General features: G+C 44.2%; 3 protein-coding genes across 6 annotated transcripts; 1 reads left to right on the top strand and 2 right to left on the bottom strand.

Moving 5' to 3' along the window:
- Positions 1–203: 203 nt before the first annotated feature.
- Positions 204–12413, bottom strand: txndc11 (thioredoxin domain containing 11). Its single transcript, XM_049014470.1, has 12 exons — positions 12070–12413; positions 11012–11228; positions 10510–10607; positions 9951–10080; positions 8824–8917; positions 7341–7453; positions 6882–7082; positions 4937–5573; positions 4253–4395; positions 2883–2995; positions 2650–2730; positions 204–990 (listed from the first exon to the last, which is right to left on the bottom strand). The coding sequence occupies exons 1-12, from the start codon at positions 12192–12194 to the stop codon at positions 477–479; spliced, it is 2466 nt and encodes an 821-aa protein (XP_048870427.1). The 5' UTR covers positions 12195–12413; the 3' UTR covers positions 204–476.
- A 2852-nt stretch (positions 12414–15265) lies between these two features.
- LOC125742680 (phospholipase A2-like) lies at positions 15266–17855 on the top strand. Its single transcript, XM_049014915.1, has 4 exons — positions 15266–15387; positions 15830–15998; positions 16876–16982; positions 17451–17855. The coding sequence occupies exons 1-4, from the start codon at positions 15351–15353 to the stop codon at positions 17597–17599; spliced, it is 462 nt and encodes a 153-aa protein (XP_048870872.1). The 5' UTR covers positions 15266–15350; the 3' UTR covers positions 17600–17855.
- LOC125742679 (bifunctional apoptosis regulator-like) lies at positions 17817–23423 on the bottom strand. 4 transcript variants are annotated; one of them, XM_049014912.1, is made up of 8 exons: positions 23272–23423; positions 22087–22391; positions 21193–21400; positions 20909–21078; positions 20651–20795; positions 20148–20369; positions 19790–19989; positions 17817–19396 (listed from the first exon to the last, which is right to left on the bottom strand). In XM_049014912.1, exons 2-8 carry the CDS (start codon positions 22353–22355, stop codon positions 19204–19206), a joined length of 1407 nt encoding a protein of 468 aa, XP_048870869.1. In that variant the 5' UTR covers positions 22356–22391; positions 23272–23423; the 3' UTR covers positions 17817–19203. The 4 variants fall into 4 exon arrangements, with proteins under 4 accessions (XP_048870869.1, XP_048870868.1, XP_048870871.1 ...); XM_049014911.1 differs by having other exon boundaries at positions 23121–23390; XM_049014914.1 differs by having other exon boundaries at positions 20193–20369; positions 23121–23385.
- Positions 23424–26862: the final 3439 nt, after the last annotated feature.

Here is a 26862-nt window from a genome sequence, read left to right as displayed (position 1 = left end):
AAAGGTGTCTGAAGCTCAGTTTTGACATAGACACCTACTAAAAAACTCAGCCATATCAGTCTGCCACTGAGCTGTCCCAGTGTCATCTAGAATATCACCATAGAGTAGCAGACCCTCAGTAGATATAAGAATTATAAACCGGTTATAGATGGCTCAAGTTAAACGACATTGTAGAATGATCCGATCCTTATGAAACACTGGCATAGATTAAACAATTTAATCAGTAGAAATCTGTGCAATATTCCTCATGTAAACAAATGCAGCATTTTGCCTGCAGACATACCTGAAGACATACCCAAAAAGTTGCCTAGTGATTTATGTAAAAATAGATTTTTTAGTTAAATTAACAAAGTAACATAAAATCACCGTGGAAGGAAAAACAAAACCAAACTGATAACCCAAACAGACATAAATAATTTCCAGATATACATCTCAGGTGTCAGCAGTCCATCGTGAAACAGTCTGTTCCGGAAGCATCAGGAGTCCCCCTGGGTGCTGAGGTCATGCTTTGCCCTTTTGGGGGTGCCGTTGTCCACCCGTGGCTCCAGAGCCACCTCCTCCCTCATGGAGGCCATGAGGACCTTAAGCAGGGCGTTTTCGGTGATCAAGTTCTGCGAGGCATCGGCCAGCGCCTGCAGCTTACCGGCGGCGTCCAGAAGCTGCCGGTTCTTCTCGCGGTACAGCTCCTCTAGGTGGCGCCCTCGCTCGCGCAGCTCTGCGTTGTGCGACTCCAGGCCCCGAGCATGCAGTGCTAACCTCCGCTTCTCCTGCCACAGCTGGGACAGCTGCTGGGAGAGCTGCTCCCGGGCCCTCCGCAGCGCCTCCACCTCCTGCCGCAGCCGGCGGAGCTCCACCTCCAGCAGGCCGCCCCGGTCCGCCCCCGCCCAGCCACTGCGCCGTGGCACGTCACTCGCGTGACGCAGCAGGAAGCGGACCAGGTTGGGCAGCGTGACGGGGAGGTCGTCAGGGAACTTGACACTTAGGTGCTTCCTGTAAGAAGAGGTAGTCTACATCAGGGATGGGCAATCTTACCCAGAAAGGGCCACAGTGTAAACTGATTAGAGGACTGATTGGCTGAAGAGTCCTCACACCTGGGTTTGAACAGCTGACCTAAAGGTTATCCCAATGACCTGCATACGCACCGGCCCTTTGCGGATAAGACTGCCCACCCCTGCATGAGAACCTGTATCAAATGAATATTCTCGCCTGTGAGGGGCAGCACGGTCAGGGCCTTGGGGCCCTCAAACAGTCATCCGGACTTGGCCCCCAGAATCCATCCCATACTCAAAGGGCAATTGTGCTAGTGTGTTTTTGTAATTATTACATTGTGGGGACCAGATTTCTATACAATGAGATATAGAATAGCCAAAAACAATTCCAACTTTTAGAGACTGCAGAACTACATCTATTCAACTAGTTCTCCAATATATGATACATGTAAACATTCTTTGATTATTGACGATAATGTTTATAAACAATCATCAGTATTACTTTTAAAAGTGTAATGCCAAAAATGGTAGGTGTGTCCAGTAGTATTTGGCCACTAGTGTAAACCAGTGACCTACAGGGACATTTTTTCAGTCCCCACAAGGATAACCTCAATTATATAATAATCTGTGACTGCAATCAAAAAACTAAAATTACCAAAAGACTTGTATTTTCTTTGGTTACTTATGGTTAGGGTTAGGGCTGGGATTAGGGTTTGCCCTAGAAATAAATGGAGAGTTACTATAAAGGCAAGGTAAGGTAAGGTGTGGTGTGTGTGTGTGTGGTGTGTGTGTGTGTGTGTGTGTGTGTGTGTGTGTGTGTGTGTGTGACTGGCATCCCATCCAGGGTGACCCCCAGCCCGAAGATGACTGGAATTGGCTCAAAGTCCCCCTACTGTCCCAACTGAAAGTGATAGACACAATTAGTTTCTGCTTTAAACAAAACTTTGGCACAAAATCATTGCTGAACCATAAAGCATATTCAGACTCTCGCTTGCTCATTGACACGCCACACTCTTTCTTAGTCTGTGGGGCAAGGTGGTCGGGAGTCACGGCAACCTCACAACATCTACCGCCATGACAACAGTGAATGGCATGATCGGCACGGTGGAGCAGTGGTTAGCGGTACTGCCTCACAGCAAAAAGGTCCTGGGTTTGGTCCCTGGGACGAGCATAAAACCTTTATGTGTGGAGTTCGCTTGCTCTGCCCTGTGTTTGTGTGGGTTTTTGCAGGGGGCTCCGGTTTCCTCCGGTCCAAAAGCGTGCAGGATAACTTTACTGGTGAGTCTGAACTGGCCCTGTGGTTGTGCGAGTGTGAACGACATCGTACTCAGTGGCAAACCTGCTCGTACTGCTAAGTGCACTTAATGAGGCCACTTTCTTATGGAGGAGATGCTGGAATTATTAAGCTGACGATAGGAAGACCTTGCTGTAGAGCAGGGCTATGCAAATCCCAGTGCTCAAGATACCCAACCCTCCTGATTTTCCAGCCTTCCTTCACCTGTTAGCCAGGTGTCAAGCCTCTGGCCAATCAGAATCAGTAATTATTAAATAACTACCTGAACTGAAAACAAGGCCCAGATATGGAATCAGGGCCCAGAGCTGAACAGCCCTGCTGTATAGCATCACTTAGAGGTCAAAGACAATGGAAAGAGCGTTTCACCTGTCTCTGGGGAAGAGCAGGAAGACTGGGAAGTGGTCCACCATAAATTCCCAAGGCAGATCGTTCTGAGCGACGTTGACTCTGCATTGGGGAGATATTTGGCATTAAACAGTGTTTACTGGCAAAGTATCAAGCTAAAGGCAAAAGGTTCACTTCTCAGTTTGCCACTGAACTGCGAGCCATATTATCAGAAATTCCCACATCCTCCCATCTTGCCGTGCCTTCCCTCTTACCGGGCTACTGTAAACTTCTCGTTTCCCCGGAACAGCTGTGCGAGCTGGATGAGGACGTGGTTGAGGACTGTGCAAAAGCCGCACCAATGCGTGTAGTAGAAGAGCAGCACATCCTGAGTGACAGAGGAGATAGAGGGGAGGTTGGCATTCAGACCAGCAGACGTGCTCCTGCCCACCGTCAGATCTGCTCACGGTGGCAGTGTGGGAACATCGGCTCACACGCGGGATGAAATACAATTCAAAACGAGATGCCACTGATTTTAGGGACTGAGAGAGCCTGAGAGAGAAATTTTCCCACAACCCGTTTAAAGTTATAAATCACACCAGAGCTTCTGCTCAACATAAATACCTAAGCAAACCAAAAATAGTCCTAATATCTAAATATGAATAATTTTTATAAAAGACGAGATCCATAGGTTTGTGTTACGATTTGCTGAATATCTATCTGTGTTGCACGTTAAGTAAAGTCAGATTTTAAGAATGGGGAGCTGGCTTGGGAGGATAAAAACGGCACGTGGTGACGGATGGATGCACCACTGCAGCAAGACAGCCGAGGACTGCGGAGGAACAGCCCGTCCTCGCTGGAGAGAGGAAGCAGAGAGAACAGACGGCCAGCCCAGAGCAGCCCAGAGCAGCCCAGAGCAGCCCAGAGCAGCCCAGAGCAGCCCAGAGCAGCCCAGAGCAGCGGGGAAGCGCTGGCGGCCGTTAGCTGGTCATCTGCTGTCCTGGCGACAGACATAAGACAGAACACAAGCAGGGCCGGCTAACCTGCCTACTCGCATAAGCACACAGGGTCAGAGGTCACTGGGCTGCAGTGCCAGCCACCCAAACATCAGTGTTTATCCGTGACGGTCACTCTCACAGGGGACGCCCTGGACAGGATGCCAGTCCATCACAAGGCTTCCAGATAGAGTTTCCGATTAAAAAGGCAGCAGCCGCACCAAGGGTGACCTTGGCCCCCTGTCCTCACGTTGTTGCGTGCTGCAGGAGAACACCGGCGACCGCAGAGAGGATCAGGGAGAACAAAGGAAGGATGTGAGCGAGCGTCAGCGCGGATGATTTCCTCCGTTACGACACGCCATATCCTCCCATTTCGTGATCCGCCCTGCAGCACGGACACCCCCGGGTTGGGAAAGGATTAGGGGGAGGGGAATGAGGGCGAGTGGCACTGAACCGAGGCCTGCCCGCATTCGTGTGCGTGTGTGTGTGTGGGGGGGGGTTTCCTATGGTAGATCAAAAGGCAGAAAGGGGCGGGGAATTTACAGAGAAGCAAACTTGCCGGGGGGGGAGGGGGGGGGGGGCACAGAAGGTCACCTGACCGATGAAAGGAGAAACCAAAATAATCCCAGTGGTGTAAAAACTGAACGTACCTTCTGAGGATCCATGACTGTGCTGAGGAACGAGGCTGTTGTCACCTCCCTGATTAAGGACGTGGGGGACTTTGGCACAAGGGTGCCCACCAGGTGCCGCGTCAGCGGGCTGTATGGGACGCTGAAGTTCTGTATGAAGTGCTCTGGAACACAGCCCCCACGTGGAGGTGAACAGCGGTGCCAGTGAGCCGGACATGACCAGAAACTCAGGGAAGGCCCCAGATCCCAGCTGACGGGGTCGACTGGACCCACAGGGCCTACTTCCCCGAGGGGCCTACTTCCCCGAGGGGCCTACTTCCGAGGGGCCTACTTCCGAGGGGCCTACTTCCCCGAGGGGCCTACTTCCCCGAGGGGCCTACTTCCCGCTCTACACAGTGAATAGAGACACCTGCAGCTAATGATTTAGTATCAGTTCCCCCACTGGAGTTAATTTTCTGCAAACTCAAGTATCAACATCCTCTTTTCATTATTATTATTCAATCATTCACCGTTCTGGTACCTAGGCAGCATTCACAACCCTGTCAACCCTATAAAAAGACTAAATCGGGCATAAAAATCCAAGCCGGCACGATGACAAATATCCGATCCAGGACAGGGAATCCATTTTTTTACTGGGTAAGCAGAAAATATTCACTGATTTTGAGACAACGAGAATTTGATGGTTAACGACTGGCGAAGGCTCACCTAGAGTGTCACCGAGTGTGTCGTTGAGGTCCGAGATGTAATGGGTCTCTTCTGGAAGGTTCACTATGGTCAGGAAGAGGCGCGGCCCATCAGCCCTGGGGGCCCCCAGCCGCACGGCCAGCTTCCAGTGCAGGTGGGAGTCCAGCAGGTAGAAGCGCAGTGTTTTGTTAGTCCTGCATCTGAGACCCGTGAGGCCCTGGTGCGAAGGCTCCGTGTCGGAGGGGACCCCCGAGTCCTGAGTTTGAGGCGGTGGGGGGGAAGGGAGCTCCAGGGTCTTGCAGCACGCGCTGTAGCGGCTGAACGGGCTATAAGAGGCGACGGCATTGCTGCAGGTCGCACCATGCATCATCAGCTGGGCGAAGGTGCGTCGCATGAGGTGAAAGGACTCCAGTGCTGCCCCCATGTGGTGGAAGGGACAGCGGACAGTTCGGATGGCACTGGACCGCAAGCCCACCGATTCCTTCAGGCACAGCTCGCATACGTTGTGCATGCGCGATATGGCGTTCCAGTGAGGCAGTACCACCGTGTTGCAGCAGGGGGTAACAGAATTCTGGGTCCCCTGTGACTGCCCCATACCATCTTGCTCCACCCCTTCGCTGTGGTTGCAGGCGTGGTACTGCAGGGCGACTTCAGCGATCTGCAAGGACAGCACACCCAACTCAGGGCACTCGTAACCGGCACTCAGACAGCCACTTTAGTTAACAGAGATTCATCTGCAGGTTGGCACAAGATTCAATCCTGTTACAGCGCCCCCTGTCTATTTATTTTGTATCAGCATTAGTCAGTTAAACAGCAAGGGGAAAAAAAGCTGAATTTTCTATTCCAGAGAACCTAACATAATATCTAATTCCAATGCCATGATAACAATAGCCTATGATACAAGTACAATGTCTTTGAAGTCCCTGTATTTAGAAGCATTATTTTTAGCTGTTTGAGAAAGTGGCATTAAAAACAGCCAGTTTTTCTGGCCTGTTGACACTGACTGCAGCACCATCCGCAGGCTGTGCAGCTAAACTATAGTGTTATTCCGAGGAAGCGGGGAGAGGCTGACTCACCTGACAGATTAATTTGGAGGAAAACTGGTTACTCATCGCATCAAAGAGGGCAAATTATGAGTAATCATTACAGTGGTTTACGCAGATTTTACAGTGCTGCTTGAAATCTTGAAGACTGCTAACTTAGCTACCAAAATGTCATTTGTCACATACAAAAAAAACACAAAACAAAACCTGTTCCATCAAAATCAATACGCAAGATTTAAAATAGATGTGTGTCTGGGCACATATCAGCCAGCATGAGGTGAGCATCGCCTACAGAGAGACTGCCTCATTGCAAAAGAGGTCATAAACCCACGGCAAGCTGCTCTGCCATGCCTCAGGCCGCGGCAAGGCAGCCCCCGGGCCGCGGCACCCAGACGTGGACGTGCTTCAGAATGGTCACATGTATTAAACTTTCGCTCGAAATGAGAAATTGGAGCTTCTGCAATATAAACTTTCAAACAGCACTGTGGCTAAGTTAACGTATTTTAATATTCACACTTTATTTGGCAGACGCATTTTTCATCCAAAGCGACATCCATTTCAGGAAGCGCGGTCAGCTGGCTCCTGGAGTCATTGCTCAGGGGCCTGATAGTGACATCACTCTGCCGACCCTGGGATTTAATAAATATCAATAAATCCTTTATTGACCATTTGCCCAATACATTGAAATTCTTCTCTTTGCCTACCCCATCTTGCTTGCTATAGCTTAGGGGTCACAGCGCAGGGTCAGCGAATGTGGGGGGGGGGATACGGGCCTTGCAGAAGGGCCCTTGAATTGTGACTGTTCTGCAGAAGCGGGGGCTTGAACCAGTGATCTTCTGATCACAGACACAGAGACATAGCCCACTAAGCCACGAATTGCCCCCATAAAACAAACGCATTCGATGTGGGGCCCCATGACTGACCTGCCGCACCAGGGGCTGGTGGGGCGCTAGTGGGTCAAAGGGCAGGAAGGCGAGCAGCGCCGGGCCCTTGCTGAGCTCCTGTTCCAGGAGGCGGCTCTTGGCCCCATGGGGGCGGAGCCACTGCAGGACGCTCTCCCTGTTCTCGTACGCCCAGCTGCAGATATTCTCCGGCGTGAAGTTCCTCTCTGCCCGCGGGAAAATCTGCATGGGATCAGGCAAATAATTCAACCTGCAACCAATATGAGGGGGGGGGGATTCTTATTTAGACACAGCACTAAAAAAGGCACCCCACCCCACCCCACCCCAGCCATAGAAGCGCTATCAATGTGATCCGCCCTCTGTATTTTTTCTGAGATTTCTTAGTGAGCCAGTCAGTGTTCTTGAGTCCTGCAGCCTTTGTCAGACGCTCCCTTGCATGCTGGCAGCACCACAGCGCCCCCTAGGGATTCTACTACTCACAAGCGACGTGTTGAAGTGTCGGTGCATGTACACTGTCCCATCCTCATGCACCGAGATCGCTTCCGCCACCGGCTTGCTTGTCACCACTCCGAAGCGTACCACTCCCTGGAAATCTGCGCCATATTCAAAGTGCATACATTTCACTCTATGGCACATCATAATCGTCACTGTCATATCCTATCCACCTGGCCTGGCTGTCCGCATGGGTTGACTAGCATTGACTGCAGGGCAGGCTGATAGACGCGCATAATTGTACACAACAGCCAATTTAAAGACCCCAATTAGGTCGACTGTCTTTGGACTGAGGGAAGAAGTTGGACCACCTGGAGAAAGGCAACACGACAGAGAAGGAACATGCAAACTCCTCAGAGGGGAAGCAGCATCGGATCCCCAGCACAGACAACATTGCCACCTATTGAGCCACCAAGCCACCTTGTTGAAATGCAGGGATTCCTTTAAATGGAACAGAAGAAAAGCTACCTCTTCTAAAAGCATATTCGAGAGGAATCTCCATGTCTACCTTTATGATCGGATAAAACAGAAATATTTTTAAACTCTCCTCAGAGTCAAACTTGACACACTAACAGTGACATCATTAATATGATATGGCAGGTGGGTTTGTGAAGCTTAGTGTCTATCAAGCTTGGAGTCCGTATGATAATCTTAAAATGCAATTCTTTCCCATATATTATGCTGGATTCAAACAGAACACATCAAAATCTACAAACACCTGCTAAATAAATGCTGACTAGCAACTGCAGACGCCAAGGCAGCGGTGCATGTGTGACCTGGCAGAGACGGACGAATGAAAGGCAGAGTTTCAGGCAGAGACTCATCAAGCCGACAGCATGTCACTTTAATCCCTGCTTGCAACGGTACATTACCGTTTTGAGCGAGTGTCGTTTCGGAGGCGAACAAAAACCGCCAGAAGTAAAAAAAAAAATAAGCACTTCAAGAATAACAGCATGACAGGTTCTCTCTGTCAGAGAGTGAAAGCCGGCCTTCGGAGAGTGAAAGCCGGCCTTCGGAGAGTGAAAGCCGGCCTTCGGAGAGTGAAAGCCGGCCTTCGGAGAGTGAAAGCCGGCCTTCAGAGAGGTGCGTTTCAAAAGCAGCCTGCTGCGGAGAACCAGCATCAAATTGCATTTCGTCATCCTAACATATCTGACAGCATAATAAGATTATGATAAAAAAAAAAAACTATATATATAAAAAAAGTTAAGATGTTTCATTCAAAACCAAAGTTGATGTTTTCACAACTCAAAATAACCCAGTTTAAGTTTCTGACAGTATGACTTCATACTCAGTTAAGATGAATCGATTCTGACACTGCTAGCTGAGCGTCGCTTAACCAAAGATTTATAACACCAAAATCGTAGGAGACTAATGGTTTAAATTTCCAATTGTATACAAATACGAATTACACTTGTCAAAATATGAAATATGTAATTACTTTGCCAACATTTTTCCTAGATATTTGACTTACCTCTCTTCAATGCCTGTAATGCTGATGTCAGGAATACCATGTATCCAGGAGGCTGTGGTGAAGCATTGAACTCAAAATAACCCACCACTCCTGGCTAAGAAAGGGGGGAAAAAGAAAAAAAACAACCATAAATAAAGTAAAATTTGACTTCAAGGGACCTGGCAAAACAGTTTGTTATATCCAAAGTCCATTATATCCAGAGTTGCTGTATGCCCAGAACACAACTACAGGACACCATTTACTCATGCCACACCCCAGCAGACACACTTGTGGTTTAGATTATTATATTGTACATAATCCAACTTTACCTGACCAGATGCATGACTATTATAATAATCCCGACTACGTATCTGCTCTGGGTATCACCGGCACGCCACGCACTTGTAGGCGGAGCCTGCATGTCCGTTATAGCGAACAAAATTACAGCCAGGACCAGAGGACCTCGTCCGTTATAGACGATATTCCGTTATAAGCAAGTCCACTATAACAGGATTTTACTGTGTCATCAAACAACGATTTCCTCTTCTAAGCTAGAGCTGCACATTTTTTCAGAAGAGTGAGAAATTCTCTCACACTCCCCTGAACTTACACCATCTGCATGATTCCTAATACTGTAATGAATGAAACGAGATCTCATCATTGGGGAAAACTTGGAATCAGAGAGCGCGATCAGCCAGTGTCCCTGGAGCATTTGGAGGTTAGGGGCCTTCCTCATGGGACCAACAGTGATGCGATTACTCTGCTTCCCATGGTATTCAAACCCACAACCCTCAGAACAGAGGCACAAATCTCTCACCTGCTGAGCTGGACCATAACAATAAGATGCCTTTTACTTCTTAGCATAATTTATACCAGAATATCATACTGCGATATCATACTGCAATATCATACAGTGCGATATCATACTGCAATATCATACAGTGCGATATTATACAAACACTTCTTGCAGAAGCACATGCAAATAATTCATGCAAAAAAACGCTATTTGCATATCAACACCAAAGCAACCGCTGTAACAAATTAAAGTTCCACTGGCAGCTGCAGATTAGCGCAGTGACAGCTAGAGCTGATGGAAAGAAGACTCTACCAAGCGACAATTGCACAATACTTCCAGGATGGCTCGTCACCTCATGATAAGAGAGGAAGTCTTGCAACATTGCTTGTGAAGGCAGGTATGTCAGCGGGGTGATAAGCCTCCGGATGAACTTCTCCACGTAGGCGGCCATGAAGGGTCCCTTGTACTCAATAGGCCCAAACCTGAAAGACAATTTACATACTACAAACATATACACACTCACCCTCTATACAGACAGGAAAATCATTCAAAGATTCCAGCCCCCAAACCAACAGTATTTCACTGGACAGGGTTGGCACCCGAACATTACAGAATCACCCTGTATCGAAAAATAAGTCTGCATTCAGAATTATTGATCCAAAAAATACACACGATTTGTCCCATATTTCTGTACACATTGCAAACCCTCCCCACACCCATTCAGCAAATTGTATATTCAGGGACCCCCCCCTAAGCAAAAATGGGCCTGCGAAATTTCTGAACGCCGCAAACCGGTCTAACGTTATGAAACGGTTGGGGACTCCTAACTTTAAGGTACCAAAATTCAAGGGTCCAGGAGGAATGTGTCATTCTGAACAGTATCTCTCCTCAGACGTGATGTGCAGTCCCACCTTCGGTAAAACAGGTGAATCACTGGATACTGATAGAAGTTCTGGTTCTTTCGGCATTTTCCCTGGTTCCACCAACAGTTAACAGCTACAAATAGGACCTGCACACAGCAAGACAGTGGGAAACTCAATCAACCCGCATTCATGGAGCACTGCAAAAACCACACACGCTAAAAAAGATACTGCAGAAAGCTCTGACACCAAGCAGACATTTCGATTTGCATAAATTACAACCACGTCAAGTATTTTTTTCAATCTAAATTCAGCATTAAGCTCGTAGTACACCTACCACAGCACCATATAAATGAGAAAGATATTATTATAAACCAATAATATTTTAGTTGCTGCACAGAGACCCTCGGGGACAAGGTGAGGGGAAAACGATTTTTTTGTTCAATTCCATAAAAGCCGTCTTCCGAGAAGCTAAAGTGAAGAGACACTAGGAGATGATGGGATGGTGACATTAACCAGCCATTTGGCCCCGAGACATAAACAAGGAGGATACCTCTTTGGAAAGCTTCCGGGCAACCTGCTGGACCTCCTCCCGAGTGGCGATGGAGTGCGCACACCAGGGGGCGTAGAAAAAGACTAGGGAGATCTCAGCTGCGCTCCGCAGGCGGTCCACCTGGTCCAGCTGCCCCAGGAAAAGGTCCACCACCGGGGCATCGGGCGAGAAGAAGCGCCGGGGGGGCCGTGCAGGGGCAACCACATTCTTTGCACGGCTACGTAGAGGAATGGACCAATGTCCAAATTAATAAATAACACCAGCTTCCCCAAAAAAACTGAAAACATTAAACAGTAATAAAATGTAGAGTACAGCCATCCATTTGGGGTATTAGATATCAAAGATTTGTTTGCTTCAGCTGAGGAATAGTACACAGTGGAGTATAGCATAAAATCCATTCATAAGTACAGCAAAACCGGAGGTGAGTTACATATTAACGGTGCCTTAAGGTACCTTGTCTTGAATTACGGACAATTTGGTACGTAATCTGAAAATAATATAAGAAAGGTCACATTAATGGTTCAGATAGATAAACCGTCCCAACTGCACAGCTACAAAAGTTGGGGAAAGAGAATATAGGCGGTCCTGGTAGCTAGAGTTCCTTCTTGTCAAAGTAACACATATATCAAGTCGATTATATGACAGGAAAAAGAATATAATATACAGATTAAGGACAGTTTCCAAACGCACACAGAAAATGTTTTTATATTATATGAACTACTCATATTTATAGAGGTAGACAGCTGAGCCGAACAGCACCGATATCTCTGGCACAGCCAAGGTTACCTCACCAACTCTTTAAATATCCAGTGTGATATTTAGCAAACACTGGACGTTTAAAGCAACAGCAATAATAATAATAATATACGATGCAGCTGGAAAATACATGCAGACGATTTCCATCCTGGCTAACCGGACTGCTAGCCGAAGTTTCACTTCAAGCGGGTGTATTCCGCACATTTCATCCATATGCCAGCAAGCTGGGCAAGTTAAGATTAAAAGGCATTAAGTCAGCAATCTACCTGATTTTTCAGCGGATCCCCTAGCCCACTGCTTACCTGCAAGTGAATTTTATAGTGACAATAAAAAGGCAGCCCAGCACGATGGCTCCACAAAGAAGATCGGGTCTTCGAGCCATCTGATTCCCCAGCTGCCGAAGTGACACCCGCAACCGGCGCAGCATTACAGACGCCTAGCCTGTCCCTTCCATTTAAACACGCAGTTTGGCACAACACCTGCACACCAGCCCACAGAGGTGGGGAAACACGGTCCGCCGAACCAGTGACCAAAACCGTGCACCGCCTGACAGCGAGCAAACCCTCCTCCGCCACGTACTCCGCGCACTTCCGCTCCCGGGGAGCGTCGCTCAACTGCGGCGCGTTTACAGAAGCGGAGGCGCCTGGGTGACGCGGCCGCGCAGGCCAATGGCGTGGAGCCGCGGAGCTGGTTAGGAAACGGCCGCTTCTGCACCGAGTTAACTGTTCATTAGCTGCTGTAACGCGACGTGTGAAATTCGCTACGAATCATGCCTGCTTAATAGAGAAACAGTCCTGGACCCTGTACGAAATATGAAAATGGCAATGTTCTAAAATTTGTTCAAAAGTTTAAATTATTGTTTGTGTGTTTTTTATGAATAAAGTTTAAACAGACGAGTCGACGCTTTACAGGGTGCGATAACTTAGTTTCATATATGAAAGTAGCTTGCAGTAACCGATAGCCTACTATAATTATGTCAATAAACATACATAATTAATAATTAATAAACATAATTAATTCTTACATTAATCTTTTTAGGACATATGTTTATGCAAAAACATTTACATTTGGTTGTGGTGCAAGTGTATAATCAATTAATTGACAGTATAGTTAAAATCAAAGTATAATTAAATGAAATTCTCAAATGAAGGCATTGCTGATAATTGCATTATTAGCATTTTACTGTGCATTACTAGCATTCACTGTGTCTCAAGCAGTCATAAGAAATCTGTAAAGCTATTTATCCATCCATCCGTCCATTTTCCAAACCGCGGGGGGTCCGGAGCCTATCCCAGAAGCAATGGGCACGAGGCAGGGAACAACCCAGGATGGGGGGCCAGCCCATCACAGGGCACACTCACACGCCATTCACTCACACATGCAGTCCTACGGGCAATTTAGCTATTTCAGCATGTTTTTGGACTGCGGGGGGAAACCGGAGTACCCGGAGACTCGAACACGGGTGCTAACCACTGCACCACCATGTCGCCCCCTGACTTTAAATCGGTTCGATTAATTTGACTTTCTACGATTCCTGTATAGATATTAATATTCGCAGCTAAAACAAAAATTAACTCTGTCATTTAGCTGCATCCTCTTCCATTACATGGTACGTATTAACCATATATTTTTTGTGAAAATGTCGTGTGCGTTGTGTAGGGCTAAACGATATTTGATGCTTTTGCGACATTTTAAGAGTTGAAAATTAACTATAGGCCTGTATCCAAATAGATCTACTACTTATCTGCCAACAAATTCGATTAAATAAGTTGGTGGTTGGCAGGACCGATAAATAATCTGCCTTTGCTCAATATCATCACTATGAAATGCAAACAGCAAGGAGGATAATGATTATGATTGTTTGGCAGAGAGCATGAAGAGCTCATGCAAAAGTACTAAACTTAAGACTGATTTTTTAAAACATACACTAGATCATTTTAAAATGGAACCATCGTTAGAACTGCAACGTTTGGTAAATTTTCCTTCCTTTGACTGGCCAAAAATGTTTTAGCATAACGTATTGATAGTTTGACCCAGTAGATTATACCGGTCATTGCGATGTGAACGATTTCGGGTACATGAAATGCCATGTCGATAGCTGCATCACCTGTTAGTGCGGTAGTGAGTTGCGCTGTCGCCACACACCACCTCTTTGTGTTTGTGTGGAGATTGCATATACAACCTATGTGTGCGTGGCTTCGGTTTCATTCCACTGTGCAGAAACATATAACTTTAATGCCATAAATTGGGCGTATCTGTGACCCTGCAATTGTAGGTTGGTTCCTGCCTTGTGTAAAATGTAATGTATCTGTAATATAATAAACGAATTATGTGAATCGTCAAAGAAATCGGTGGAATATTCGATTATTGATATAATCGATAGTGACAACCATAAATTTCATTAAAAAAATATTTCAGCACATTCAGATAAATCAAAATATGACAATAACCATAAAATACTTACTTCTAACTTTCTCAAATGATTTACAATTTTTAAATAAACATCAACAATTAGGACATGAGCCTACAAGTATACCCTACATTTTACATATAGAAAAGTCAGTATATTGAATCTGCATCTGCCATTAAAAATAGTTATAGTTACTGAATTTCGTATAACTTCAGATAGATCAAGTGAGAAGTTAGTAAGCTGTCAATGTTGTTCCAGATTGGGGACATGGTTTAATTCATTCTACATGTTATTTCTGCGTATAGTTTATTGGTGTGAAGGTGGCACGCGCGTGATAAAAAAAAGCAAAACATCTTCCTTCACGTTTCTAATCGATTCCTTTTTGTTCTTCTACATCTTGCGATTTTTTGCCGGGAGATGCAGTCAGATGTCCATTTTCATTTGGCGACCTCCATGTGATGCTATTGGTCTACACGTACGTACGTGTGACAGTACATGATTAACTAAAGAAAGGGGCGCTAGGATAAAACACAATGCACAAACAAGCGGACGAATGAATAAATTAACAAAATTTTACATATCATGTAAAAGTGTGTCAAATGTTCTTTAGTAAAAAAAATATGTTTTTTTCATTGGCAAATACACTTCAGTAAAGCTGAAAATTACAATACTAGGAGAAATATTCATGAACCTTTCAATTCTTCTTTGAATAAATAAGGTAACAATGCAGCTCGTTCCTGCCCAACTTTAAATGATGGATACCAAGTCAAGCAACTTTCCGACAGATTTAATTAATTTGATTACTATCCATTCGAATAATTAAATTAGATGGAAAACATTTGGGATTGTTTCAAATCATCTTTTGACTAAAGTAATCTCCCTTTCATGCATTATTATTAATATATCTCAAGACATTCCCTGTATGTGTGTATATATACATGCATACATACACACACACACACACACACACACACATTAGGGTTGACTGTGAATACAGAACGTGTGGAAGAACCTCTACCCAAAGCCCCCAAATCACTGGTACCGCCCCCGTTTAGAGGGCCGTACTCATGATGCCTTTATAAATGTGATGCAGGAGGTTTTTGTATATGTTCGGCGCACGAAAGGCTTGAACAGGTTAGAAATTTATCCGTGGAGCATATCTTTAGGAAAGCTATGTTTGTCCTTTCTCTCCTATTCCTGTTGCTGTCTGGTAAGTATTGACTAATGTTCTAGCTCTAAATCAAAGTTTAGCTGTATTAATGTCCGCGTCTGTAACACGTAATGTATTTCCAATAAGATCATCCTTCCGTGCATATGATCATTAATCTTGTAGGTACTTCACCGGTGCCTACGTCCCAAGTAAAACTGAATTGGTTTAGTTGTATTCCATTATCCGCCTAAGATTTGCCATAAACCTCTAACAAGAAAACATACGTTGTGCATACATCTGTTTGCGATTAGATTTTGTAAACGTCAGACATCGTTTTGATGCACCTTTTTATTAATTTTACGTAAAAGCTAAAATGGATGTTTTGCAATACTTGCAAAATTCCAAATAAAAAGGGGTTCCAGAAAATCTGTAGTATTTGCTGTTATTATAATATTGTAAATCTGTAATATTTAATTGTTGTTATTATTTGCACCGATTGCAGTCGACACCGCGTCCTTCACTCCCGCGAGGTCCGGGCGGAGTAGAAGGGGTCTGCTGGAACTTGATGGAATCGTTAAGTGTGGCACTGGGAGATCTTCTCTGGCCTACATCATGTACGGCTGCTACTGTGGCTTGGGGGGGCAGGGCTGGCCCAGGGACAAAGCAGACTGGTAAGACAGACACACAACCCGGGGAACACGTCTGTATTTCATGTGGGTGACCATAATGTTATATTGGCCTTAAAAGGTATATGGGATGTGTGAAGTTAAAGGCGTGGCCCCACAATGGTGACTTGGCCTTTTTAAGTCCTGGGCAAAGAAAGGTGCAAGCCTTTGAAGTTTTGCTTGCAGCTTCAATGTGTAATTAATGATTATTATTTATATACTAGACACCAAAACACTTCGCAACAATGTACAACACAGCTTTATGACAAAAAGTTCTATTGAGCCCAATAACTCCAGCAAGCCAATTAACAGTGCACACAGAGAAATAATCATATAATCTCAGCAATGTGCTTTTGAGGAATACACACTGGAATAGTTAAGTATCTGTGTGGCATAAGTATGCAGTTTCCTAGCTACTATGAAATTAAGCTGAGCCTCATTTCACAAAAGAGCCGGTGCAACGTAGCTTCCTAAATGGATGGTTTGTTTGATAATATTATATTTCTGTACTGGAGTGATTGTAGACTAAGATGGGAGTTTCACGGAGACAGAGTCAACAACCATATGTTTACCGTTCATGCATCCATTAAAAATGCTCTCAAGCAATTCGTAAATGTTTGTTTAGTTTTCTCCAAGGGCTGAGATGACTATTCTATTATGAAGTAATCATCAAGTTTAGGGCTTTCATTCAGTGCAATTATTCAGAATTTAATATATAAAATTAAACTATAAAAGCTGTTTAAATTCAGGGCTGACAGCCACAAAAGCATAATAAAAATGAAAATGAAACTGAGCTGGGAAGAATTTCAATTTCAAACACAGGATGAGATAATTATATCATAAATTAAAGTCTCTCGCATGTACACTTGGTTGTTCCCCATAGGTGCTGTCACAGACACGACTGCTGTTACGAAAAGGCCGAGATGGTCGGATGCCAGGTCCAGGCACAGAAATCCCCCTGGGCTTGCGAGACGGCCCCCATCTCCTGCGGTACCTACTCTTTATGTTCCCGACGTGCAGAAATCAGGCAATAATGCAATGTGGAAAGATCCCAGATCGACGAGGAAAACAAAGGATGCCGTATGCAAATGTAGTATGAAATACTAGCTACAATTTAACCCACTGTTTAAAATATACCAGTTGGTTTTATGGCTTTAACATAAGGTACCAGCCTGGGCAGGTCTGGGATTCAAAATTAGCCTTGGACTTTGGGGTTTCTTATTGCCCTTGGTTAATTTTCCCGGGCTCAGGGGTGGGGGGAAAAGACAACCTTTAGATGCAAAGACACCGGTGGGGGATAGACGAACGTGGATAATGGTAGCTTTGATTTGGAGGTGCGGCATTTGGTGGAATTTTTCAGGGACGGGGTCATGTCCTTGTGTAGCCCTGCATAGGTGACTATTATATATGCTGAGGTTGTACAAAGGTTAACATAAAACCTGTTTCCACTCATTCTAGAATCGCTGAAGGACAAGTGTGAGAAGATGCTGTGCAGGTGTGACAGGGAAGTAGCTAAATGCTTGAGAAAAGCACCCTTCATTTCAGACTACGCAGTGTGGCCAGACTTCCTCTGTGGATTTGAGTACCCAACGTGCAATTATTACTGAAGCAATGAACGCATTTCATGTTGCAGTATTGCTGCCTCACTTTATAGTTAAAACAGCAGCAAAGAGAAATATTAAAAGCGATATTTGGAGATAAACACACACAGAAACCATAAGATGGGTGTAAAAAGCAGCAACTGTTTTGTCACCATTGTTTTCAATCTATTGAAAACGCCCAGTGGAGATTCAAGTTCTTCCGGAATATTCGGTCACAAATTGCTTTTGACCAAATAAATGATGCAGAAGATTCTATATCAAATACCATCTTTCAAAGGGGGTGTCATATTTTCAGACTTTTTTTTTTACTTGCAATTAAAACCAAAGCTTGTTTTTTTTCAGCTATGATTTGTACAAATAAAATTTGCTTTCTGGACTGTCATACTTTAGACTGAAACAGGGACTGATTTTAGACACGTTTGGTTTTAGCCGCTGATTCACTTCCAGGTTGTTGGGGCGAAAATACTTCCTGGAGGCGTCACATGACGCATGCGTCTCCTCTAGCAGGTCTGTCATTCCTGGCTGAGTTGGTCTTGTATGGTACATAATTTTTGTGGCCTTGCACCATTGATTTTGTCAAACTGCTTTTTATGCGTTTCTACAAAGCAACTGACCAATCAGAGAGTTAATGTCTATTTCTTATATCAAAATATGGCCAATGCTTATGCTAACTGACAAAACAAAGACAAGCCACCATATCTTTTAAAATACCTTATTGCAAATAACAGTAACTTTTGCTATCCTGTAAGAGCCAAGTACAGCTCAATAAAAACTACAGATTTTTAATTAAAAGGTACATTTTTTTTTTTTTTAGAAAAAGTGTTTTTATTAATGATTCCTAAACCTCATGCTCCTGGACAAAAATGAATAAGTCACAGTTATAACAAAAGTGCAAGAGTAATTATAAGGTCAACAAAAAAAAAAAAAAGAAAATTAAATTAATACAGATTTAAATCAGGGTGAGGACCAATCACTCCCCCCCAAACAATTTCAGCTTTTGGTAAACATATTCCATGCTTTTGAAAATAAAACTTGCTGTATAAAAGAAGTCACCTGCAACAAACTAAATACAAACAAGGAGAGGAAAACTCAGAAAGGAAGCATGGAAGTATCGGCACAGTCTAGACGTAGTATGTATCTCTTATTGCGATAAAACTTTTGCATAAAAGCTGAGAAAACAATTGTCCCGCTTTCGGTGTTTATTGTAACGGCACAAGCTGTGAAACAGAATGTACTCTCCCGGTCTGCTCATGACGCAACCCCTTTAAAAATAAGTATGGCTCCTTTGATCCCGTAGAAAAAAGAAAAGAAAAGCTTGTTGCCAGTCAAAGTATATGAATATCACAATAACGAGTGATGTTTACAATTTCGGTGACTTCCTACTACCCCGACTTTGTCAGTGTCATGGTGGGCGATGTCCGATTCTGTCCGATTTTGTTTGTTAAAGGCGCCCTGCCGATAAACACCCATTAGCTAGTTTCAAATACCTGTTTTCGGCGAACATGGCTCTGCCCGAAAGACTGAATCCGTAATGTGTAAGCTGATCTTGGCGGGTGGCGCTGTAGGACAGCCCAAGCTACTCACCTCAGTAACCTTTGCGGGTTTTATTTTTATGGCACTTGTGTTTCTGGACGGAGCACCTGCTGGACGACCTGCTCAATATTTATGATGGGGTTGAAGTACAAGGCCCAGTAGAACAAGCAGTTACAGGCAAACTGAGGAATCACCGGCCAGAAGATGGCGACAGCGAACCCTTTTACGGACACTTTCCAGAAATGGCTCCACATTTTCTGAGGGAGAATCCTGGAAGAGAAGGTGGTGATCTGTCAAAAGCTGTTGTTTAAGTTTCAATTAAACAATTACAAGGACTCAGAGTAAACGGACACTAGTGGCCAAAATTGTGGAAACACTTCCAATCTTTAGACATTTCTGGACTTTATTCTAGTTACTCCAGTTGCTTATTTTATCGTCCAATGAATGATATTTGTAACGTTCTTTGTTAATAAACATTACCGTGAATATTCATGTAGTAATTTTTGAAATGTAACGCCAAACATTTTGCCCACAATAATAGCCACTAGTGTAAAATGTTCTAATATGTGTTATATAAATTGATAACTTTTACACTACATTTTACATATAAAAAACCCCAAGAAAATCACCCTCCAGCGATTCCTGCTGGGCCCCAGGAAGTACCTCAGCTCCGATCGGATCCAGAGCCGATACAGAGCACAGCCCTCCAGCACAGACAGAAGCATGGCGTTGATGATGATGAACCGCGACGTCCAGTAGTGAACACCCAGCCAGTCCCAGGCAAACTCCGCTATCAACTGGTAGGGCAGCAGGGAGTATTTCACCAGGAATTCAGTCCACTGCTTCCAGCTAGGGTTCTCGTTCTGCAGAAGCAGAAAACAGAGAAAAATAATAGACACGCTGACGAATATTGCAGCTAACTCCTAATAAATAATCCATGTGCACACATACACAATTACGTTACATGTTTTCATTTCCCAATAGCCAGCCTGCAGGGCAGTGTTCAAGAAGTAACTTTTACCCCAGTTGAGTTATTCTTCATGAACCAATCGAAAGATCCCCTTACGAAAGTTCTAGACATGAAAACATCCTCTTGCGGCTCTTCAGTCTGCTCCGGGCAGCAGGTATGTATGAAAGGCAGGAAGGTGTCAGTGTAATCGAACAGGTAGAGGTACAGGATGGTGAGCCTTGGTGAGCTCTTCAGGGCATACAGCAAGAAGAGGGATTTCCCAGCATTGACCGCCTTAAATGAGAAAACCGCAGACAGAGCTGTTAGACCAGAGATGCCTGTCACTCTCATTAAGCAAAGCCTACCTTATATGTCACGTAAATATCAGATGACTACTGAGCAGTTCTTAAGCAGCACTTCTTTCTCTCTCTCTCTCTCTAATGTATATATATATATTCATAACTGTGCTTGTTCGATTTGTTATGAAATTAAGACCAGGATGTAGTAAATATTCCAGTAAATAGGTCAGTGATCCAGTGATGCGGTTTCCAGCACCACTGGCAGCCCGAGCTTACCTTGTACTCCCAGAGATTCTGAGGCGGCTTCACACCCAGGGATTTGACACGCTCAAGCTCAGCCAGCACAGCCTTACGGTGTGTCTGGTTCTCAATCCCATATGGATTCTTGGAAAGCTCATCATCTCCAAGCATGATCAGGAGTCTATCAAGCAGCAAAGTCACGCAAGTCTATTCGCGCTGGGCAGCTCACACCCTCGGTCGATAAGCAATAATAATTTGAAGGCAGCTGCTCGGAATGAGTCAAAAATGACATACCTGCCGTTGACTTGCTCACTTAGAAAGTGATCCTTGTACAGCGAGGCCCAAGGTCCCAGGTTTTCCAACCAGAGGATGACCTCCTCAGAGGTCCACTTCGTCACAGGCTTGTGGACCAAGAGATCGTGCTCGGCATCTCGGCTGCTCCAGTGATACACCAGCAGCATGACCTACCAGCGGGAAGCGAGAAGCCATGGGTGACAAACGCGCCGACCGGAATCTATAACGGACTTTGATGAAGAGCCAATGAGATCAACGCAAGAGAAACCCTAAAAAACACTTACAGCCACACAAGTGAGGGCGGTGAGGACCCCCGAGAAGAAGCCATTTCCACCGCCGCCTCTTCGCGGGGTGTTCAGCACAGGCCCCCGGGAGGCCTGCTCATCCCCGTACCTCTGGAAGGCAAGGAGGCTACGCACAATTTTGGGGTTATTCTGGATCTCTTCTCGCCTTTTCTGAACTACCCTGGAAAATAACTTCTCAGTTGCGTCCCTGTGAGACAAGAGAATAAATTCAAACTCCTATACTGAAGCAGACAACCGAAGAGCAAAATATCCAAGACTCACTCAAAACATCTTCTGTTTCTCAGATGAGACCGCCAATGACTGAGTCAGGCCTCCCCATCATATGTTACACTACTGGGAACCAAAACTCACTCGCTTTTCATGCAATTCAACTTCTGTTACATTGTCTAAACCAAGTCCACAGAATTTCTCTTGAAAATGTATCTTGTGGACTGAGTTTTGGAAATTTCTTCTATCCTTAAAATCAAAATACAGCTACATTTAAATAAAGGAATAAAAGTAATTAGAACTAAAATGCTGTGACAAAACCATCCCCTCTGACAACTCAAATAGCCCTGAAATCATTCTATTGGGGGTGTTGGGGTCACTACATCTTTGCTGTCCACTGTTTTGTCTGAAACAAGACATGCTTTAATGCTGAGAAGTGTCCTGTGTGTCAGCAAGCAAGTACCAGTACTGCTAACTGTCATCTAGAATTTCTGTTCATTACAGAGAACCTACACTTTCAAGTTAATGTAAGAACATAAGGGCTATAATGAAGCTATTTTAAACTATGAAAACTAAAGTTTCCCAAAAAAAAACTGTTTTTCAACTCATGGCAGAGTTTTCTAATCCTTAAGTACACTGTTAAATACAATCGAATTCCAGGCCCACCTCAGCAAAATGTTGACTCTGGGAAATCCCTCCCACCTCTCCCTACACTCGGGACACTCGTTTTTCCTCGAGGATTCCCACCAGAGGGCCAGGCAGTGCCGACAGAAACTGTGCCCGCAGTTAAGGGTTGTGGGGTTGATCAGGATGTCGTAACAGCAGTGACAGGAAAACTCATGCTCAGTTATCTCACTGCTGGAAGCTAGGGGACAAGGGTCAGAATGATCCAAGGGGTCAGTATGGATACCGCCCTTCATTGGAGAACTCGTCATTCGTCCCTTAGTAGACAAAATCCTCACTGATTAACTCTGTGAAGAGAAAATAAAGAGAAAGCTATTTGTGAATCAGCGGATCGTGATACAATATTGAGGGAATTAGATTATTATGGGAGCACTTATTATATCATTAAGAAATATGCATACATTTCCGCAAGCCTCTAACAGCTGAAAGTATCAAGTGTCACGAGAAACATCTATATAGGTTATAATGACTTGCAAAAATCTGTAAAACTGAAGCGACTAGCCATTGCGCGCTCGGTTTCCTGGAAGCAGAGCCACGAAGTTTATAGGCGCCCGGTGGTAAGGGCTCGCTGTAATGAGGCAGGATCGGCGCCCAGCTTCCTGGCGACGGCTCCCAAACCCAGGGGCTTACTGGCAAAGGTACTCGGCGGCCATTGATCGGTCCAAAGACAGCTGACCACACGCGCAAACAAACTGCGATCAAACCCGGATCCAGGAAAGACACCCGGATGTCAGGAAAATGTGTATTTTAACAAGATTGAAGGTGAACGCGGAAAATACCTACCATATCGAATGATCAATAAATAATAAAAAGCAAATACAGTTATTTACTAGAAGATCAGGCAATCGACTTCGGATATGTGAAGAACATAAATAAAACGCCGACAGACACTAATAATCAGTCCGCAGGAGCACAGTAATGCGTGCACGTTGCCTGCAGATCTGCGCACCTTAACTCCCCGTCCGGCCCCCGGTAATTACCCACGTAACACCATATTTGCTCCTTTCTTTTCCTACCTTCGATATTTTCCTCCCCTACGTGGCCGACTGCATTGCAAACACAGCGCAGCCCGCCGATGTCGGACCTAGAGACCCAGTTAGATGGCGAGCCGGCCACCCCGCCGGACCAGACCGCCCTAATGCTCGTCCCACGCCCGCCGACCTCTACCTGCTTGGCTGCGCAGGTCGCACCGCCGGCCGGGGAGTCGCGCTCGCCGCCGCCGCCGCCACCGCGGTTATCCTCCTTGGCCTGGAAGCGCATTGAGCCTACAGGCTCTGGATCATTTCCCCCAGTGTAGTGCATGATAGGCTTTACGTGGTTTACGGTGGCCGAAACTGATCCCAAATCAGTGCTTAGTCCCCCCCCCAAACAAAAATAATAATAACCAAAATGTTACACTCTATTGATTTTGTGTATTTTGCATACGTTTTATTATTCACATAATTATAATAGGAACTGGGTGGGAATTATTTAAGTTTAATCTTTTTTTGTTTTCCTGCACCAGCGTCAGGAACTCTGGAGTGGCACGCGTTCAGACTCTCATTATAAACCTAAAAGGAACTATATAAAATGCGTTGCGGCAGTTTGCAATCTCTACGGACTACTTACAAGATAATACAACTATACAAACGTGAAAATCCGAGTGCATGTGTGTGCAAAATTGTCTAGAATTTAAAATCTCACTCCAGCCAGATGACCAAAGTTGGTAACACTGTTTATGCAAGCAATTAGCTAATTTTCATAAAACGTTAAATAGGCTTAACTTAATTTCTCCATTTCTGAAACTTCATATAAGTTACTGATAACACCGGGGCATCTTCCTGAGTAAAGATGGCAGCGGCTTTAATATTTGTTAGACATTAATACACACCCTAACACTGAATTAACCGTAATCGCAACCCTAATGTAAAACCTAACCCTCACTCTTACCCTATACTGAACTGAAACAGCAACTTTAACCCCAGCAAGGGCAACGGGACATGATAACCCGTGCATCTTGTCTTCTGCAGGGGGCTTCACACTTTCTTTCGGAGGAAAAACCTGCGGGAAACAGTTTCTCTCTAACCTAATACCAACCCTAACCGTACGCCTGGGGTGGCAGACAAGTCCCCCCCCCCATATATATAATGAAAAACTTCGCTGTAGATTAATATTAAAATATGAGTAAATGATTACGTACTTAGGGGTTGGCAATCTTTGCGTTAACTCTATATGTCAATAAAAATGTACAATTCTTGTCAGCATATTTACAACCACCAGAGGGTACTAGTGGATTTTCAATATATTTTCATTCCTATCACTATGGCTGGTGTTTTTCCAGATTTAATTAAAAAAAAAGAAAAAAATTAATTAAATACTACTTGTTCTTTGTGTGTTACTTTGTTTCACAATAATTTGTATACTTTTATAGTACTGTACATGATATTAATTACAGATAAATGACAAGAGGAGTTTTGCAAAATTGAAAATATGATAGTGATCTTTGCACGATTGCACTAGTCTGTAAGTATATTTACACATGTTCTGTTAGTGATTTTGGACATTTCAGTGCTTACTTATTTCAGTAATTGTGAAATGGACATACCTCAGTAGTGTTTCACTTATCAAACAGCTGCAGGCCATATTTAAGGGCCAACTATGTTTGTCCTGTAGAGTTAAGAATTTCTTTGCCATTCATATTAAACATTCTTTTGGTCAAAACACTTATTGCCAAAATAGTATCCTGAAAGGAATGCAAAAGCTAAACTATGAATAAACAACATTTCCTGTTACAGGATTATAATCTGACTTCTTCATTTGTTAATAAATCACAGCTTCTGAAAACGTGCTTTATCCATTGCATCTTATTTAGGCTTTTAGTGGTACCTCTCTGGCAGAGTACAAAGGCTGAACACATATGCAACATTGATTATATGCTTTCTTTAGTCAAGCACAATCTTTGACCACGCCCCTCTTTGAGCCTCAGCCAGAAAATAAAAGACAGTTTTGTCTCTCACAAGAAACAGCTCACGTGGCCTTGCAAGGTTAATCGCAACATCTATAAACAAACAAACTACCAAGTTAAAAGCCCGCACACAAAAAGCTCAGCGTTCGTTAAATGTGGCGCTTTTTACGGGAATGGAGTAATTATTCTTGTTTGTGCGACAGGCTGGAGTCCTTTGTTTTATTTTTCATAAAGCAGACATTCTGTCATCCTTAGATTGGAAATATGTCAGCAGTAGTCAAGATACTTAATAACAGTGTCAATGATGTGTGTATATTGAACAGAGAATGTTCTAGGTATTTTTATTTATGTTGGTCCTGAACAAACTTCGAAATATGAAGAAGATAATTGTCTGCTTTAGATATTCATATCGGAATATCTGGTAGGCATAAGGAATTCCTTCCTCGATGAAACTGACTTTATTATCTTAAAAAAGCTATGTTTATCTTTTAAAAGGTTTTAGAGACCAGGTGCTGTAATTGGATTGTATGATGAACATATTTCAGCTGTAATTCAGGTCCTTGTGAAATACAAATGGAAACGATGTTTTCGTCACATATTGTTGACTACAGCAATAACTGTCTGTCCACAGCACAAGTCACAGTCACAGACCACATCATCTTCACCAGAACGGATGACATTTGAATGCTCTCACGGATTCACAGCTTAGTGCTCAGCATTCATCCCTGCCCAGTAATTCTTTGAAGATTAATTTCTAGAAATGCCAATGTTGACAGTTCTGCACTTGTGCAGCTGAGTCACACATCATACCTGTTAAAATACCCACAATGCATTCCTCTTAAAAAAACATTCTTTTAGTGGTACTTTTTAGGTTCTTTATCTTTAGTGTTGTTAGCTTGACTGAACAGTCCTTTAAGGTTCTCCAGGACCTGCTTTCGGAAGCCTTCACATACAGACACAATCCTGCCCTCACAATAACACAATAACATGGTGGAAAAAATCAAATCAAAATCAAATCACTTTATTTTTACATCGCTTGACGCTTGTTAGAGTACAGGAGAGCACTACTAAGTCTCACAACAGCAGCATCAATATTATGCAGGTATTAGAATTTTACAAAGATGGCAATTGTGCAACACAGTAATAATAAATTGTGTGCAAGTTAAAACAAATAAATATAATGAACAGTAACAGAGCAATTACTAATGTTGGATGCATTGAGAGTTACATATACACTGTGGATGAAAGACATGTTAGTTAGTGGTAGGCCGAGTGATGTGGAGAGGCTGGGCATAGAGGAGCTTCTTGGTTTCCATGGTGATTGATCACCAGTCACAAGCCTGCAGGAGCCTCAGGTAATGAACTCCAGCTGACTTGGTTATGTCTCTGTCCTTGTTAGGCTCTACATATGGTCAGCTGGATGGGAGCAGAATCAGATTGTGTGTGTGTGTGTGTGTGTTTGTATGCATCTAAAGGAAACACCGAACAACAAAGTCACATCGGGATCCCAACAGGGAGTAAGGCCACTCTTTCTTTTAAGAGCAGCATCGGAGCTCATTGAAATGCTGACACACGAGTACTGATGTACATGTAGTGCCATATCGGGCCAACAAGAAGGGCCTCCGGTCTTCTGATGGGTGAAGGAGAAGTAAATCTGCTGCTCCATTCATGCTCAGGTCTGGTGATTGGGGACGTGTTTGACGGCATTCTGATGTTCACGAAAACACCCTTAAACTTGTTCAGCAGTGTGTATAAGGGAGTCATCCACTTGGATTATGGGAACAGGAAAAAATGTTTGCTCTAATAAGACTGGG

Source organism: Brienomyrus brachyistius, chromosome 5 (genome assembly GCF_023856365.1).
Source record: "Brienomyrus brachyistius isolate T26 chromosome 5, BBRACH_0.4, whole genome shotgun sequence".
Taxonomy (NCBI): Eukaryota; Metazoa; Chordata; class Actinopteri; order Osteoglossiformes; family Mormyridae; genus Brienomyrus; species Brienomyrus brachyistius.
Note: the sequence above shows the minus strand (reverse complement) of the source record. Positions and strands in the feature narration are given on the sequence as shown.